Source organism: Astatotilapia calliptera, chromosome 15 (assembly GCF_900246225.1).
Source record: "Astatotilapia calliptera chromosome 15, fAstCal1.2, whole genome shotgun sequence".
Classification (NCBI taxonomy): Eukaryota; Metazoa; Chordata; class Actinopteri; order Cichliformes; family Cichlidae; genus Astatotilapia; species Astatotilapia calliptera.
This window is the reverse complement of record NC_039316.1, coordinates 2,418,755-2,438,222: the sequence shown is the minus strand read 5'-3', so window position 1 is coordinate 2,438,222 and position 19,468 is coordinate 2,418,755. Positions and strand designations below refer to the sequence as shown.

The window sequence follows — 19,468 nt, the reverse complement described above, 5'->3', positions numbered from 1 at the left end:
GATTTATGTCTGGCTGCAAAGCAGATAGGTTTTAGAGGGAGAGACTTATGGAAAATAGAGCTTAAATTGACATAATCTTACAGTCTGAACAGTTATTTGAGCAATGTTCTCATTTATAAATTATATGGTTTTCATACTTTACACCTCCTCTACTAAGCATTAAGGAGAAAATGTACAGTTAATATAAAAAAGAGAACGTGGAGAAGTGCTTTAAATCAATTTTCAGAGCAGATCGTGTATATAAATATATATAAATAGAATGTTTGATAGTGTAATTTACTGAAGATGTGTTGTGTACAGTAATAAATCTCTTCAAGCTGAATTGAGTGCACTTAATGACCAGATCAGTAGCTTTCGGCAATAGCGCCCCACACTGGTGGGTAAAAGTGTTAAGACTACTCAACTACAGTAAGTAACTATTTATGAAGGACATCAAAGTCCACAACAATTACTATGTTGAAATCATGCATCACTCCAACTAGTCGATGCAGATGGCTCCGCCCCTCCCTGAGCCTTGCTTTGTCTGAGGTTTCTTCCTGTTAAAAGGGAGTTTTTCTCTCCCACTGTCGCCAAGTGCTCGCTCATAGGGGATGCTTGGGGTTTTCAATTCAATTCAATTTTATTTATATAGCGCCAAATCACAACAACAGTCGCCTCAAGGTGCTTTATATTGTAAGGTAGACCCTACAATAATACATACAGAGAAAAACCCAACAATCATATGACCCCCTATGAGCAAGCACTTTGGCGACAGTGGGAAAGAAAAACTCCCTTTTAACAGGAAGAAATCTCCAGCAGAACCAGGCTCAGGGAGGGGCGGGGCCATCTGCTGCGACCGGTTGGGGTGAGAGAAGGAAGACATGAGAGAAGGATTAGATAAGATAAGATACCTTTATTAGTCCCACTAGTGGGAAATTTCATGTTTCATGCCGACCAATTGTAGGAGTTTACCTTACAGTGTAAAGCAAGTTGAGGTGAATGCTGTTTTGGTTTGGCACCATTAATAAAACTAAATTGCAATGAATTTCAGCAGAGCGATTCCCCAAAAATTAGTAGTCGAACATTTGGCATGGCTCTGCTTGGTGAGCCATGTGTCCTTAAAAACTATGAGACAGCTGGAAAAGTGCGTTACAAAAGAAATGATGACAGGCCTTAAAAATAAAAGAACTATATCTGAAAGTCACGTACTTAAGAAATAAGAAAAATATCCATCAAAGACCTGAGAGATCCATCTGGAAGTTCAGTTGATCCACCTACAGTTCACTAAAGCCTCATCAGAAATCACTTTGGAGGGGTGGCTGTCAAAAAGGGTTCTTTAGGAAGGGAAACGGGGAGAAAAGATGGGCATGCCAAATTACACAAGAACTGGACTGAAAATCAGTAGCTAATTGGACTTGCCTGAAGTACGTTATAATATGCTCTGATTGGTGGTTAAGCTGTCAGGCAGCGAATGACAGCCCGAACATTCAAAGAGTTTGCACTGGAGCTGAATGAGTTCAATGTGGACTACCTGCTGGTAGCCTAAATAAGTTTTTTTAAAACACAAAAAAGTATAAAAATTGATCTTAGAGCTCAAGTCAGAAGCACAATGCTGCTTTTCCAACCAACAGGCCAAACTGTTAAATTATCAAAGTTACTGAAAGGAAAAGAAGCAAAATTCACACATTTAAAAATCTGCAACCGTGAAACTTTAGTTAGTCGCACCGTATCGTAGCTCTACTTCTGAGGAACGTAATACAAAAATACCTTAAAAAGCTGTATATGTTTTGCATGTAAATGGCCTAAAATGGTAAATGGCCTGTATTTATATAGCGCTTTACTAGTCCCTAAGGACCCCAAAGCGCTTTACATATCCAGTCATCAACCCATTCACACACACATTCACACACTGGTGATTGCAAGCTACATTGTAGCCACAGCCACCCTGGGGCGCACTGACAGAGGCGAGGCTGCCGGACACTGGCGCCACCGGGCCCTCTGACCATGTAAAAGAAACTTGCATAGATAATGTTTCAAATGTAGGTATTGCTCAAGGATAAGATAAACTGGGCGTCACAGTTCACAGTTTCAAATGGTTATTTATTTACAAGCTATAAATTGGATGTCAGTAAGAGTCAAGCGAGCGAACATCTGGATGTATCCATGGTGAACATTGGGTGGGACTCGGAGGGTGGTCCATTCACCTTGTCTGTCTGAGAGGTCAGGCAAGTGTAATAAATCATCCAGGTGACCCACTCTAGTACTAGTACCTGAACTTCAAAGCTGAGATTTGTTTCTTCGGTGCTGTACTGTAGTACACACTGGTAATTAGATATTGAGAGTACAGCTTGTCTGGATTGTATTGAAACTAAAGTCTCAAGTTCCACTCTGTTGAGTTACTTCTATCCCCCTTGTTTTTGTCTCTGTGACTCAACCCAGCCGAACCTCCAATGCCCCTGTGGCCCTTCTGCTGCAAAGTATGCCTGGTTAAAGCAAGGTCATAAAAGGCTGCGAAAGGTAAAAAGTGCACAAGGCAAAAGAGCAGGAAGCATTGAAGGAAGATGAAATGGCGAATACATTGGAAGGTAGAGCAAAGACTCTTGGGGTTTAAGAGAAAAAGAACGGAAGAGAAAGAAAGCAGGAGAGAGGGCAAAGTCTCCCGTAGGTTGAGAGAATGAGAGAGATGTTTGCCACGGGGTTAAAAAACAGCAGAGAAAGAAGGAAAGGCAGGTCGCAGCACGAGGCAGAGACCAAGGAGACCAATAAAAAGGTGATATAAGACCCATTGTGCATGCAGGGAAAGAGAAAAAAAACAGTCTTCTCATTCTATCTTTATCTTCATATCAGCCTTGCTGACTATACATCTGTGTACAAGTGTGTGTGTGTTTGCATCCACATCGAGAATCCAGCATGGGGTAAAGCATGGGCCGTGTGCTCCCGTCAAAGATGGGTGGAAGTGATGCACAGAAACATTCAGGTGTGTGTGTGTGTGTGTGTGTGTGTGTGTGTGTGTGTGTGTGTGTGTGTGTGTGTGTGTGTGTGTGTGTGTGTGTGTGTGTGTGTGTGTGTGTGTGTGTGTGTGTGGTCACATCATACTACGTGGGTGGGCTTCAATTTGAGAATCAGCTCTTACACAAGCCTGCCCGTCCCTCAGACTACATCCTTTTCTGGAGCTTTTTGTATTGCCACACAATACGCCTCCTCCCGTCACCTTGTTTTTCCTCTTTATGCTCGCTCTCTGCCATGCTGCTAAACTCATCCGCCGTCTGTGTTTCTAATGCCAAACAGATGTAACTGATATTTTTCTCTGATGGGCAAAAATCTCTGTCTAGCTGATGAACATTAGCTCCATTTAAGAGGGACTTAGCTTCTGCTAATGTACTAATAAATGGTAGATGTAGCTATCATGATGTCACCTATTGGTTTCCAGTTCTGAAGCCTCAAGATGAGCTTTTCCACTGTCTTAGTGAAACTGCATGGTCATTGGTTGAAAGCCCTGGCATACCCACCCTGCTGGTCAGTTCGCATGCCACCGGTAATGTTATCACACAGCCACATATATGTATGCTCGCCATTTCAGTGCAAGGGCAAGACGGTGGTTAGCATTGTTGCCTCACAGCAAGCAGTGTTCCTCCCACAGCCAACATGCATTGCTGGGGTTAGGTTCATTGGTAATTCTAAATTATCCTTGTGAATGTGAGTCCGTATCTCTGTGGGTATCTGTGTCAGAATGGAGTACCCTGCATCCCGCCCTATGGTAGCTGGGATAGGCTCCAGCTCCTACGCTGAGGTCATGTCCACACTAACACGTTTTCGTTTGACAACACATCGTTTTCTCTCCGTCGTGGCCTCCCGTCCACACTGAGACGGCGTTTTGAAAACGCTCTCGAAAACGAATACATTTGAAGACGGTGCTTTCGCGTGGCAATGTGGACAGCGAAAACGGAGACTTTTCGAAAATGATGGCGCATTTTAGTCATGTGATGCAGTCATGTGACCAATTAAACTAAGATAGCGGAGGGCATTATACAGCAGTTGTTTTGTTTGCTCTCAATTTAAAGATTAATAGCAGTCTGTACATGCTCCTGATAGCTTTTCTTTAAATTCTTTCATTCTCACTCACTGTTGCAACTTTGTACTTCTGTGTTTTCGCAGCAACAACTCCACCTCATTGTCAGTCCATTTAAAAAACTCGGTGCTTTTCCTCGACATTTTGCCCCGACGTTTCAATGAGCTGGAAAGTAAATAAACGGCAGACAGAAATGAGGCAGATCGAATCTTCTTGCGTTTCGCGCATGCGCAGTACTGGAACGTAAGCGTTTTCGACCGTTTCAAGGTGGACGCACAACTCTGTGAAAACGACTGAACGCCGTTTTCAAATCTATCCGGGCTAGTGTGGACGTAGCCTGAGGATAAGCAGAAGAGAATGGACGGGTGGCATCACAGTGCAGATAGCAGCTAGACAAAGTGGACATGGCGTCAATTTAGCGTCAGCTTTGTCGTATGGTGCTGTTCACCAGGTACAGCGTGGCGGGTATAAAGGGGCCCTAACAACTTATGATGACAGATCATTAGCCATACAAAATAGTGAAGATAATCCTTCATTTTAAAACAAGGTATGACCAAGATTTACAAAACAGTCCTTATTTTTAAGATTTGCATAAACCATAAACTCAGCAGAAACACGTTTGCAGTCAGACCTCCCCGTGCACGGATGATCTGATATCCTCGTGTTGGTGTTGTTCCCAGACCATCATGAAAATGTTGTTCCAGGTTCAACATTGCAAGTGACCAATCACATTGTTGTGACGTTATTCTTTTGCGCGCCAAGCCATTCGTGCATTTATGAAATTCCAATGTTGCAAGGACAATATCAATTCTGCTTACTGTTTATTAAAGGGTTAGCGTTAGGGTCCGTTGATCGGCGGACAGAGGGGGTTTCACGCAGCTTTAGTACAGTTTTTTGTTTTACGCCGGTTTTTCCCGAAGTTGCAAAAGTATGACGTCACAACATTCTGATTGGTCACTTGCAATGTTGATCCTGGAACAACACCAACACGAGGATATCAGATCAACCCCCCGTGCACTTCTATGGGACCAGAAGTCTTTCTGCAAAAACAGACTTCAGATAGAAACCAGGTTTTAAGGAATTCCCGTGTTGGCTGAGGTTTTACGACCTGGAAGCTTCCATGTTTTATAACTGCCATGGCGTTACTTAGCCAAGCAAACATTGTTATGATGATGTAGGAACACCAACATAGCTAAATGAATCAACATGTTTCTCTGTGTATCCTGAATAAGCGACCTTTAGTAAAAATGCAACTATAGCAGCTCAGAGTGAAGTCCAGATCGGGCTGTCATTGGTAGTTTGCATCACTGCTACTACTGATAAACCACCAAACTAGCAGGTCTGAACACTGAAGCCAGTGTGGGTCACTGTGTATCTCTATTTCTTGTTCATGGCCACCTGAGGACACTTTGGTTTCCATAAGCAGTCGGATTGTAAAGACGGTGACCTCAGTGAGCTCTTTCATAATGAAAAAAGACTAAAAGGACTCTCTGTACCGCTTTCCCTCTGCCATTATGCTCTCTCTCTACAGCCTACGTGCGTCTGCTCACCTGACACACGGCCTCACATTGATAGCATTGCTGTCAGTATTTGGATAGAGCCGTCCATCCCAGTTTAAACTCTTGTGCACCACTACTTTTGACATAATAGATCTACCTCACCATGTTCTTGGTCCCCACTGGAACCAAAAACAGGATCTGCAACCACATTTAAAAACCTCTCCTAACCATCCCTGTTCTCAAGAGGACTTCCCAAACCAAACTGATCTGATTTAGGTCCAAACCAGATGCAGCTGATATTGTCACTTGTGTTATTTGACAGATAAGAGGACAGAATGTCCAATCAATTAAACACACTCACAAATAAAGCAGTTTGTTACTCAAACCTTGAGTTAAGCTGATGTTTTTATTTCCTTAAATACAGTCAGATGGAAAGTATACCAACAATGCAACAAAAGGTCAGTAACTATCAGGAGGAGGAGGCATTTTCTCCCCCAGCAGTCACAGGTATAAACTCTGTCAAGGAAAAAAAAGGAGAGCTGTCAGAACTTGGTTATCCCTTCATCCCCAACCGCTCGTCTCTATCCTTCGATTCTCCATCCCTTCATCCCTCCACCTAACTGGTATCAAACCTCACACTGACTGACAGCCATCCCTGTGAGGCTTCATTGTCTGAGAAAAAACGAAAACACACACAGACGCGCGCACGCACCAGCCATCTGAGCCGATGCCACGACTCCCCGTCAGCGGTTGCCGTACTCGTGTTTCGTTGCGTTCTGACAGGCCGGCGTCGGCTTATGCGGGCTTGAGAATGCGTTCGGGGCTTCAGAGGTCAGAGGTGCGCCGCAGCGTCAGCGCCCAGATGTGTACTCTCCCTGACGTGTCTGGCCAAGCAGAAAGCTACCAGGAACAACCCTGCGCATGTGCACTAGATGATAATAAAGACCCGAGGTGCGCATCCACTTAGGCACGTTGACTCGGCACGTGGAATCATTTGTTTGTCTTATTAAAGTTGAGCTCGATCGTCATATTTTAGAATTCCAGCTGCAAAAACATACCCGTGATATCAGGAAATTCAGTTTAATACATCGTCCGCGTTGTCTTAAGATGCAATTAAATGGAATATGTCTTCCTGAACAATACAAACCTACGTAGATTTTAAAAGAGCCCTTTAAACTGTGCAACACTGATTGATGTGCACACACAAGAAAGAAAATCCCAAATTGGCTCAGGCATAGACACAGAAACTTTGCCAAGTTAATTGAGCCAGTCAATATCAACAAAAGTGAAACAGCTAATAAGATGAAGGAAAAGGGGGATGAAAAGAGATGAAAAATTCAATCCTATAAAGGCGAGGAAAAGAGTCGCACGTTTACAGTCCAGTAAAGTTGCAAAATAACACGTGATCAAGAGAAATGGAGTACAAGCATGTAGAGTAATAGCAACAAACTCATCACGGGAAGAACTAACAGAATAGTGTCAGTATAATTAATCTGTGAGTGTGTGAAGGTTGGAGTCTCATGAGTGGGAAGACAAAGACTTTTATTTTTGTTTGGTTTGCTTTTGTTTTGCTTTTTTGGCAAAGAACCGCCGCTGTAACCGTGACTGTCCTATAAAATTGCACGCTCATTTACTAGCTGATTGCCCAGGGTCTGTTGGAGGTCTCGGGCCGATTGAGGCTTGAAGTGCAACGGGAACAAGTTCAAGACTAAATCTTTTTTTTTTTAAACTGCACTTCAAGTTTGCAAATCTTTAAAACACATCCAGAGCGGGCGGCAGCGTGCAAAACTCTTACGTCTTCTGCACAATGCCAAAACCTTCATCTCTGCGGTGACACTTTCACAATTTCTTCTCGAGCCATCGCTTTCTTTCGCATCCCACGCGGAGGAGCACATTCTTAAAAACCTCACTGGAGGAGAGCCAGCCGGCTTTAAGCTGTCCACTAAGTCTAAGCTGTATGTCCACGATATGTCTGAGGCAGCGCTTACTGGCTCTGTCTGTTTGCTCAGCTTCAGCAAAGCCCATTGTAGTTTTTGTATCTCCCCGTCTTTTACCCTTGTTCCCCTTCCAAGAGAAAAGCCCTCTGTTTTTACCAGCATTGAAAGACAAGTGAATTTTAAGAAGAAATAAAAAGGGAAAAGAAACGATAAGGGGATAATTTTAACAGGAAGAAGCAGAAGGAAAAGACGGCCGCCTGAGGATGTGCCCTGTCGGGAGAGTGCACGCGAGGAAGAGTATCGATCCAAGCAGGTGAACCAGGGGTTCGCCCTGGTTTGGAGTGTATGAAGATTAGCTCTCCTGCCTCCACCTTTCCCCCCCTTTTCCTCCATATTTCTCTCTCCTCTCGCACAGTCTCTATTCCTCCTCATCATCCTCCTCTCCCTCCCTGGCTCGCCTCCCTCTGCCCACCTGCCTGCCTGCTGCTTACAAACACAGCTCATTTCTGTCTGTCGGCTCGTCGTCTTGCCTGCTCTCTGGAACCTGCTGCTGCTGCCGCCGCCGAAGACTGAGAGGACCTGAGACACGCATGTGGCAGCCTGCCAACCTGTTTGTGTGTTTTGGATCACTGGTGTCTTTATCCACCATCTCTGTGTGTGCGTGTGGATGCCTGAGAGCAGAGATCCGGTGAGCTCTTACAGGGATAATCATTGAACGTGTTTCAAGTATCTTCTTAATCACACGAGCCCCGCCTTCACATACAAATGTACACAAATTGATTTTCCTATTCAATATGCAGTTCTCTTATGGCATGCCAAAGTGGTGCGCGTTTCACTACGAGTGCATGTGTGTGTGTGTGTTTGGGCAAATCTATAGGCAAGCGCCTGTAGTACACGTGGGAAGGAAGAATTTGAGAGCTGGGAGGCAACTAAACGAATGGCAGCACCATCAGTCTTGGTAATTGAGTTAAATTTCAACATTTAAATCAGCAGTTTCCTGCGACCAAGAGGAAACTTTCCTGCTTTGCATTTTCTTTTGTTTTCCGACAAACGTATTGACTCAGAACAAGAAACTTTTTATTTCTATCACCTCTCAGTATTCATGTGAAAAATATTTTTTAAGCAGCCAATGCGTATACTTTATCTGTACTTAAAAGCCAGACAGCACGCCACAAAACATGTCTGCTGGTTACCGCTGCACTGAGAGCTTCACAAAGAGCCTTTGGTTCAGTCTTGGCCTCTATTTACTGGTGGAAACCTTTCCTGATGACCTGTTCTCTCCCACCTCTTTCCCTCGTTTATCCACCGCAATCATCCTCCTCCATCCTCCTCCTGCTTCTTTGTCCTCTAGGTGTAGCGGAGGTGATAGTTCTCGTGGGAGGGCGTCAGGCTATCGGGATGAACCAGCGCTCTCTGACAGCAGTCACCTGTTTTAACCCCCAGAACAGTAAGTGGTACCCACTGGCCAGCCTGCCCTTCTACGACCGCGAGTTCTTCAGTGTCATCTCGGCGGGAGACAACATCTACCTGTCAGGTGAGCTAAATTGTCCACTCCAGCTGTATAACTGTGGCGTTGCTGTCACAGACATTCAGTGGTGTGGGGCCGGAGATGGAAAAATGATAGAGGGACTTAATAACAGGGCAGTTTTGAAAGGGTAATCCTTAAATGTGTAAATAAACTAAACTGTTAAACGTCTAAGTAAAGTAAACTTTTTTTCCCATGAGAGTGTTTTGGGATTACTCGTGTACTTTACAGCCAGGTTTGGCTCTGAAATACTCCCTTGAAATTTAGCCCAATCACTTCTGGTTGACACAGGATGATTCACAGGTTAAATTAACAGGTCAGGTTTTAGTTCAAAACTGAATTTATGACCTTAATGGAACACACTCAGCTACTTTTCTTCTATTTATTAATTTTTTTGGCCTTTGACAATAAAAAAATTACTAAGCGTGAATTAAATTCTATCATTGTGAGCATGTTTAGCTCAAATAACTATAGACTCTCATCATCCCACAGCCAGTTCCTCTCGTGATTTATTGTGTGGAACAATATTGATTATTGTCAAACCCAGGTAAGGGCAGACTTAATGGATTTTTTTTTGGAGGGGGGGGGGTGTCATTTACATCATCTGTTGAGACGTGCTTTAGTGCCATTAACTGCAACGAGCTGTAATAACAAAAAAAAATCCCACCTCAAGTTCAGTTTCAGAGTTCATTTTCCATCTCAGCAAACGCAGTGGTCAAATCAACTTCAGCATGCATACTTCAACTTTTTAATCAGCACAGACGAGCAACAAGGCAAATTGCTGAAGTAGACCGTATAGTGCTATATAAGCTGCAGGGTAGCGGCTTAATGGACCTCGAGGCGAGATTAGAATTCGCATATAAACTCGAGCGGTTTTGTTTCTTGGTTTTTATGACGCAGCCTGTAGCTGTATAAATGCTTATGAGCACATTACGGCGTCAGGTTAGGAAAGCCAAACGTGAGTTAAAGACGGTCACGAAGTTGTCTTCAAAGTTGACATTTGTGACCTCTTTTTATTATAGATGTTTTTCCTCTGTGGCTACTTTGATTTGGCCGAGTGAATCTACCCAGGCCGCTGGTCTCTTCTCTGACCTTTTATGAAACAGTTCAAGAGTTTTAAAAGGGGGCCAACCTCAAAGCTTAGTCACATGTTGCTCGGCCCTGTGCTGCAGACAACTCAAATGTCTTTTTAGAGGAGTCGTTTTTATATAAAATGGTTTTGGGTTTTTTTTTAATAGACCTTTTTCCTCTCTGTCTGGCTCTGTAGTTGCTGCAGCGTTCTGCACTTTGTTTTGCTCCATAGTGGCACACTGTGCGCTCTGCGACTCCCACAATGAGACACGTTTAGGTTGCTTCTCTACCAGCAGACTGAATTTCTGCCTCCATGGTTCATTTGTGCGAGATTCTCACACGGTACTCAGACCTTCATATTACACAGTGGAAATGCAACGGGATTTTCTTTTTCCTGCATGCACCTTTTCCTCTCCCTCTTTTCATATAAATGTAAATGTGTTTTTGGGCATTGGAACAGGTCTGCATGTATCCTCTGGGAGTCAGACAGCCAGTGGGGAAATCAGGGTTTTTCTAGCCAGCCAATCAACAGGCTCCGGCCTGTAACTCTGTAACCCTCCTCGCACTCTGAGCAGGGTCACTGAATCACGGCTGGTGTCACATGTCAAATAACACAGCTAAGAGAGCTGCTCTGAAGACGGCTCAAACAAGTACAGTTTTCTTGGCTGGCTGGATGACTCAGCAGCAAACAACTTTCTGACGGTTCAAGTTGTCCAAGTCTGCCACTGTTCCTCTTGGGGACTGGAGGGGTGGGCGGGTGGGGGGAACTTCTATATGTACTTTAAGAGTGACTTTTATTAAATATAAAGGGCTAAAAATCAAATTCAGAAATAGTTCTTTAATCTGAAATTATTTCGTTTCTATTTCTAATCTAATAGGCGCAGGTGCTGTGCAGGTAAAGGAGCCCCTGTTTGTGCTTTCATCACATCTCATTGATGTTGAATCGCACGAGGAAACACAGTCATTCTCATTTTCCAGCTTTTGTGACACAACTTTTTCTTTGTGTTTGAGTTGTGAAGTTTGAAATAAAGGATTTGGTGGGAAAGGAGACTGAAAACTTTTCTATGGCACTTTCGGAAAGTTACAAAGTGTTAAAAAATAACAAAAAAAATACATGTAATAGAAGTAAAAAGAAACCACTATATTAGATATAAACTCAATTTCATTAAATTCGTTTAGATAGCACCCAATCAACACAACAGTTGCCTCACGGCGGTTATTTTGTAAAATCAGATGACTCTATGTGAGCAAGCACTTGGTGACAGCAGGAAGGAAAAACTCCCTTTTGACAGGAAGAAACCTCTGGCAGAACTGCAGTCATCTGCCATGACCAGTTGGGGGTGTGTTTGATGTAAAAGACGTTGGATAAATACAGGCAATTGTGTAATAAAAATAAGAAACGCAATAAAAGTAAGTATTAGCAAAAGATTAAGAAGAGGATACAGAGTTTATCTGGCTCACATCTCTAGGCAGTAAAGTCCACACTTTGAGGGTCACAGGGCAGCAGAGGTAAAGAGTCAAGGTGTGGATCTCTAGCAGCGGACGGTCTCGTAGGGAGTCGACAGATTGCAGATATAGGCAGGAGCCGGAGCACTGAAGGCTTTTTGAACACGCAGTAAAACCTTAAAATCAATTCTGAAACCCCAGGGTAACCACTGAAGAGAGGATTTCTGTGAGGTGGTTGCTTCGCTTACTGTGTGTTGAAAATCTTGGCAGCAGCATTTTGTAACAGCTGCATTATTTAAATGTTTCACGTGCCGATACCAGAGTAAAGTGCATTGCAGAAGTCAAGTGTAGACGAGAGAGAAGCATGGGTGACCTTTTCTAAGTATGCAAGGAAGGAATAACCCGATCTTGGTCAGCTGTCTCGGTTGGCCAAAGCAGCACTAACTTTCCGTCACCTGACCGCTTAGACAATAACACAGTCATAAATAACACCTCGGTTGTGGAGCTCTTTTTGAACATTATTAGATGAGGGACTCAGACTAGCGGAGAGATTATTAAGTGCTACAAGTGTTGGGGACTTCAGGGGGCATTTGCAATTACCTCTAATTTGGAGTCGTGAGCAGGAAATTTTTGGACATCCAGTTTTTAATTTAAGCAAAGTAGGACGTGATGCATCAACGGCGCCGAGCTTTACTGGGACATACATGTGGGTGTCTGATTTCTCAGGGTTACCATCTGGAAAGCATGAGTACAGTAAATAAACCGCTGGGGAACTTCATAGAAATAGAGTTCAAGAGATGGGAGGCACCTTAAAGCACGGCACAGGAGAGCCAGGCCAAGAGATGAGAAATGTCGTGAAATCAGGGGTGAATCACTTATGCAACACAGTTCTTCAGGCTGCTGATTAAATACCGGTCCGCTGAGCCGAGGTCAAAGAGAAGATCGATGGTTATTTACTTCTTTGTTGAACACAATTGCGATGAAGCCGGTAGTAAGAGGAAATCTGACTATCACATTCTCTTAGCGTTAATAAACATGACAATAATGATGGATGCGTGGATGATTTTGATAGTGATGAAATCATTCAGCACCTTCTCACTTTGTTGAAGCACCTGACAGGTCTGGTTTTAACCAGTCATTAATCTTCAGCCCTATAATTGCCACAGCAGTAGTTCCACAAACCCCAGCAGCGACTAAAATACACCAAAGCAGAAGATTTAGCCCATTTTTGCTACGACAGAGGAAAACTGAAGGAGGCGTGTTTGTTTTTCTTTCAGATCTCTTGATCGCCCTGCTTATCAACTCTAATAAACCTTTTTTTTGTGCATTGCAGGTGGCACAGAGTCAGGTGTGATGGTGGCTGATGTGTGGTGCTACATGTCTCTTTTGGACAACTGGAATCTGGTGTCCCGGATGACCGTGGCTCGCTGTCGGCACAACAGCCTGGTGTACGACGGCAAGCTGTACACGATCGGCGGACTGGGCGTATCGGGGAACCTGGACCACGTGGAGAGGTAAAAGTCACGCAAAGCACCTCTGTCGTGGCTGCCGCGTCAGAGCTTGATCAGCGCGGTCAGTAGGGGGATGCTGAGCAGTACAGTTCGAGCAAATAAATATTCACACTGCACAGCAAAACATGGCAGATGGTGTGGCATGCAGTAGTGCGGTGCAGCATATTGCAAAAGGGGTTAGACAGGTTTCTTAGCATTTTTTTTCTTAGAGTAAAAAGGTGCAAAGGAGTGAATCTGGGCCGGGGGATATTAAAATGGTCACAGCTGTGAGTGGTGTCCCGGAGCAGCACTCGTGTTTGTGAGCGGCGCACGAGTGAGACGATTTGCTTTCTGAGATCAGAGCGGCACAATGCGTCTGATTCCATCCACGTCGGCATCGGCACATTAGCGAGACTTTATCTGGAGGTCGTACTTTGTGGCCTGTTCAGCTGGGTCTTCTTTTATGGAAAGTCTTCAGCATGAAACCAGAAATAGGCGACGTCGTCAAGGAGTATAATGAATCCCTAGTGGCACGGAACGTGTGCAGACGTTATCCAGATTTAATAGTTTGATTGATCTCATTTAGATTTTTTTTTAACACTGCTCCCTATTTCTTAGTTTACCCTCTAACCTGGGCTGATGAGCGTGTTACAAAGCGGGGAGAAGAGGAGGGTTGCCTCCCTTGCTCGACAGAGCAAGATTAACCAAAGCAATCAAAAGAACATTACTGAGTATATTAGAGCAGGCCGCTGTCGCTCATTACCTAGCAGCTCAATTGATCTCCGAAGCTTCTCGCAATGCACAACAGTCCTCCAAATGAAACAGCCTAATTTGATATTTCCCCATAATGCTGCCATACAGTGTCGTTATGACAGGGGGGAGATGGAATATTTGCCCCGTAATGGAAACGCATTTGATTCCTCCGTCTCTGAGCTGCTTAATTTGAGAGCTGCCGATGCATCTAGGGCATTCGAGGCTCCAAAGAAATCACTGTTTCACAGTGCGATGTGCCCGTGCACGTTTCTCACTCTCTGCCCTGGTGTGTGTTTTTGTGCAATCATGAGAAGCTTCTGTGAGGCCCACAGCAACTGGACTCAATCATCAGCACCGTGAAACTTTAACCTACTTTGCCTCTCTCCAAGAACGACCAGAGGCCTCCTCTGCTTGTTGTTAGTGCTCCACTGTTGCGCTGTAGCAGACTGTGCAAGCTACAGAGAAATAACACACGAACACACTCACTACACAAAACCAAACAGAACAGCTGAAGTTTGAATAGTTAATATGGAAATGCACGGTTTGCGCGCTGAGGCGAGGCATTTGTAGCACGAGGTCAAGGTTGTTTTCTCTGGCCATGTCATATAAACGCCAGCAGGTCTCTGAAGCAATTGTCAAGGCAATCAACGGGCTTGTTTCTAAGCAACCCGGGTTTTAATTTTGTCTCCTTTTAAGACTGTTATGTGGAACGAGTAACAAAGTCACAAGGTCCAAGGGTTCACTATACTAGGGCCAGAATTCCTATGTTTATGTTTATGTGTTTAAAAAGGGTCAACATAAAGAACTACCTGTGGTAGCATGTGGAGGGAATATCAAAGACAGACTTGCCTGTGGTCGTCCCAGTAACCCTTGACCATGACAGCATTTTTTTGTTGTTTTTTTCGTCTTTTTTTGTGTGTTTGTCTTATAACAAAAATGATCTTGAGCTGCACGAAGCGCTCTTGCACACTTTTCATTCATTCACATACAGCGGGGTATGCACCGTAAACAGGAAGCAGCTGGGTGCTTCGGGGAAAGACATGTTTCGACTGATAAGACCTGGCCAGGTAGCAAACAGGGTATCTGTTATCGTTGCCATAAGTCTTCTTTTCTGTCCTGTCTACGCTTCCACACTGCAAGCAGAGTTTCCAAAAACAGAGTTTTAGAATAAATTTAGAAGCTTTCCAAAAGAAGAAAAGGAAGACGATGTTTTCAGTGACCTGAAACTTCATTTGCATTTAGACAAAGGGCCAGAATGCATTAAAAGAGCTATTTTTAAAAGATACTTGCTTACAGTACTCGTAGAAAGTCTTAAACTGCCCCTTATTTCTTTACATTTTGCTTCCAGGAAGCCAGACTTTGTGGTCTTAAGCAACAGTACTCCAGGCTTTCTGACAGTCTTACTTTAATTTGTTTGTGTTTTAAAACAAATAATTAATAAATGGGAAAAGCATGTGTTACATATCAAAGTTCTTCCAGTCCATTATTCCTGCCAAAGTAAGGGGAAATATAACAATTACAGAATAATAAGTTAAAAAGAGTGCAGATCCTCAGGAGCTAATCACTGTCTCCAGCTTTTTGAGTGTGTTTCTTATATTCCTCTTGTTGTGGATGTTCCTGATGACATTTTTCCAAAAATGTTCCCTCTCACTTCACAAACTTGCTGGAGGATCACTATAAATACATATCGCATATTCAATTCATATTTGCTCCCTGTCCTCAGAGGATGGCCGTCTTCCAGCTTCTGTTTTCTTCTTTTTCACTGCAGTATCTCCTCTGTGCCATTACACCTCAATCACCAGCCTTGTAGTTAGCTTTAGGTGTCTATGACCTCGTTGCCAGTTCATCAGTTGCCCTTTCTTCGAACACTTTTGTGGGTACACCTCACATGACCTGCCATTTTGAAGATGCTGTCACCCTGTCATCTAGCCATCTCTGGCCCTTGTTAAAGTACATTTTGTCCATTTTGTCAACTTGAAGAACTGACTGTTAACTTCATGGCTAACACTGTGTATCCTACCCATTTATACTTAGTTATTTACTGGTGGATGGTTTATGCTGCAGTGCATCTGTATATCTCTTATATTTTTAAAGTTTCAGCAGGGATTTTGTTTTGTTTTGTTTTAAACTATCTTAATGATTTCCAATCAAAATGCGCTATTTCTATAGTCGCTTAATTTTCCGATTGGGCGTGTTGACTTCTGGCAAATGTCTTTGTCGTCAGTGTTGTTGATTAAAAGGTTGATTAACCAACTGGCAGATATTTGCAGTGTGAGCTGCAGCTACATTTCTGAAGACTGGGACATGAAGCTATATTCACTGCAAAGCAATTACTGAAGAACAATAGAGGTAATATGAAGATTATAAGTAAAATAAATCAATAAATAAAATAATAATAATATTAATGATAATATTAATATTAATAATAGTTAATATGTCCTTGTAGATATCCAATTAATCCTTTAAAGCCGGTCGGAGCGGGCACGCTCCGTTTTGCGTAACTATTTTTAAATCCCGGTAGCACTGCAACCACGTAAGCTAGCGCAATAATTTTTTTTGCATATGAAACCGGAGGAGTTGTACTTACATGTTATGCCATCAGCTTGTCCTCGGTCACAGTTTCCTTCCACATATAGCTTTGCAAAAATTGCATAAAAAGTACTTGCAGCAACAAAAACATAATATTCCAGAAACACGCTTTGCCGATCCGATCAGCTGTTCGTAACACTTCCTACGTCCATCAGCGCGAACTATCACATGTCCGCCATGTCCTGCCTGAAACCGGAAGTGACGTCATTTGGCGGAAATGTAGTTTTTTACCATCAGGGCCTTATGAGCCTATACTTGTGTTTTTAAAAGTTATGCTTAACTTTATGACTTTCTGTGTCGTTTCTGGGATGCTTAGGACTCATATTGCACTGCTGGAAATAGTTTATTTTGATGCATATGCTGTTTTTTTTGCAAATTTGCACTATAATATTTCTTTTCGTTTTTTTTTTTTTGCAGTATATAAAAATTGGTGTATTTCAAAAATAAAACTATGAAGACACTCAAAATAAATTTTCTGTGGTGGGAAACTAGTTTTTGTATTTACAGTTTTGAGGGATAAGCCTCTTAAATCTCTCTAACTAGAAATATATGTTAAAAAAACAAAAACGATTTTCAATTTTTTGGTAGTTTATTGCACGTTTTTGCAATTTATTTAATTACTATGCACTTAATGCAGACATATTATTAAAATTTGGGCTGTAATGGTTGTATTGATGTATATCAACTTGAAATGCTCCCAAAAATGGAACTACAGCATGTAAAAATATACTATAAGCTCTGGCGGACTTGGTTCTATGGTAGGTCTTAAAGGGTTAAAAGAGTGAGTGGTGATACAGCTAACTCATCCATAAGCCACATTATAAACACCTTTCAGCAATTTTCCTGTCACTTAGAGAAAACCCTGCTTTAAATAGTCTGAGCTGTAAGACTATTCAGGAACCACATATCACTTCTGAGTATAATTTGTCTTTAGTGGAAAGTGAAGTAATGAAGGAATAATGTGATAACAAAGACATTTTAATTAGTCGCTTTGTCATGCACTACTAAAACTACATCACTGAGTCTCACTGTCAGCTGATTAATTTCACTTATTAACAACAACTTCACAAAAACCCCTGTATCCCGCCTGAAGCTAGACCTCACGGCTGTGCTGGAGAACTTAAAAAGCAACATGATTTACAGTCATGTGAAAAGCAGTTTTCACAGGATCGACGCAGTCCTGTGAAAAACTAACTACACTCATTTCAGTAGCTTAGGAGAACTGCCTTTATCGGCAATAACTTGGAGTACTCGTTTTCTGTATCAGTCTCTCACATTGTCGTGAAGGAACTCTTTGTTACAATGTTGCTTTGTTCACGGAGAGCACAGTCCTCCAAACTATTCAAATCGAGTTAAGTTCTGCACTTTGACTGGACCGTTATAAAACGTTGATTCTTCTCTTTCTCAGCTATTCTGCTGTAAATTTACTGCTGTGCTCGGGGTCATTGTCCTGCTGCATGACTCAGTTTCAGACAAACTCTAGCTCTCGGACAGATGGCCTCACGTTAGTGTCTAGATTACTTTGGTATGCAAAGAGGTTCATGGCTGATTGGAAGGTGCCCAGGTCGCAAAACAAACCCAAACATCATCCTTGCACCACCATGCTTGACAGTTGGTATAAGGTTTTTGGTCTCATCTGTCCAAAGAACAGTCCAAACACTGTTGCAGCAGTCTTGAGGTTTGCTCACGTACACATTTGCAAACCTAAGCTGTGCTGTCACGTTCTTTTTAGAGAGAAGAGGCTTTCTCTTGTCAACCCTTCCAAATAAGCCTAGTTTTTTTGGTCTTTTTCAAATTGTACTGTCATGATTTGTAAGATTTAACATGCTGAGGTCTCTGACTCTGAGATGGAACTTTTATTCTGCTGTGTTGTTACACCTCAGCCGTAAAAGGGTAATGGGGTATTTTCATCACCTTGCTAGGCCGGCGACGTGGACACCCAAAACCTCAGACGAGTTTGAATCTCAGTGACCTTGACCTCAAGCTTAGATATAAGACCTGAACGCTCAAGACCAACAAACATCCAACACTTCTGCTTTTACAGAGGTGCTCAACATCTGCCTTCTGCTTACCGTCATAAAAGGAAACAGTAAAGATGTTTTCCCGTGACTATATCCTCTAATTCTGAAATAAGAAGCAAGCACACAGGAGAAAACTGAATCCCTTAGCATTAAATACACTGTAATCCATTTCATTAGCGTTTTGCTGCAACAGGATTACAACTTCTGTTTTAACCAGTAGCTCATAGTATTAGCAATATTAATAATATTAGCAAAAACTAGGTTTACAGTAAGACTTCTGATGTACAACTGCTACACAGTCCTGTAGCTCTTATAATCAGGCTGTAATTGCCACTTGTGGCGATTCTTTAACAAAAGTTCTGATGCGTCCTTCTCGCTTGAATTTCATGTGAGTCGCGAAACGCAGGCTTTGAGTTGGTTATCACGAGTCGACGAAGCTCGAGAAGCCACACGGTAACAGACAGCCCGCTAAATGTGTTTTTCAAAGTTCTTAATACTTTCTTAAAATGCTTAAACAATGTGAAAGAAACTGTGTGGGGGCAAGTTTTGGAGCTTAATACTGCAGCTTTGTTTTGCAGAGGAAGGATGAGCAATTTCAAAGATTAAGGAGGATTTGTGAACAACAGGCAGCTTGGTCTGTCAAATCAACTCAAAAGACAGATGCTATAAGTCATACACAGTCTCAACAGCTTGGTGAGGAGCTTGACAGATTAACAACAGCAGTTTCATAAGACTCATAAACAGGATTCTAATTCTTCAAATTGCTTTTTTTTAAAAAAAAAGAAAAAAACAAGGTGCAGGCCAGAGGCACCATTAGAAAGATTAACTCCTCTGAAAATTGAAGTTGACATAAAAAAAATTATTTCCACTGTAAAAGCAGTAAAACTGGGCTTTTTTAAGCTTTTGAACTTACATGAGGACGTCCGCAGTTCAAATCAGCCGCGTCTTTGTTTTGTTTATCACTTACACTACTATAATATCTCACGTGCTACATCGTGGTTGGAGGGGGTGCGGGGGGGAGCACTTAAAATGTGATATTTCAATAGAGTGTACATATGAATTATTGCATTTGTCTCACAGGCCAGGAAA

At 42.6% G+C, this 19,468-nt stretch overlaps 1 protein-coding gene across 7 annotated transcripts in view; it reads left to right on the top strand.

Annotated features, from left to right (window-relative positions):
• The window catches only part of klhl29 (kelch like family member 29), a 274,138-nt gene that overhangs the window by 209,006 nt on the left and 45,664 nt on the right, over positions 1–19,468 (top strand). For all 7 annotated transcript variants that reach the window (XM_026142813.1, XM_026142814.1, XM_026142809.1 and 4 more), the window contains 2 exons: positions 8,836–9,018; positions 12,860–13,040. In XM_026142813.1, the coding sequence (XP_025998598.1) occupies positions 8,836–9,018; positions 12,860–13,040 (364 nt within the window). The remainder of the gene's footprint in view (positions 1–8,835; positions 9,019–12,859; positions 13,041–19,468) is intronic.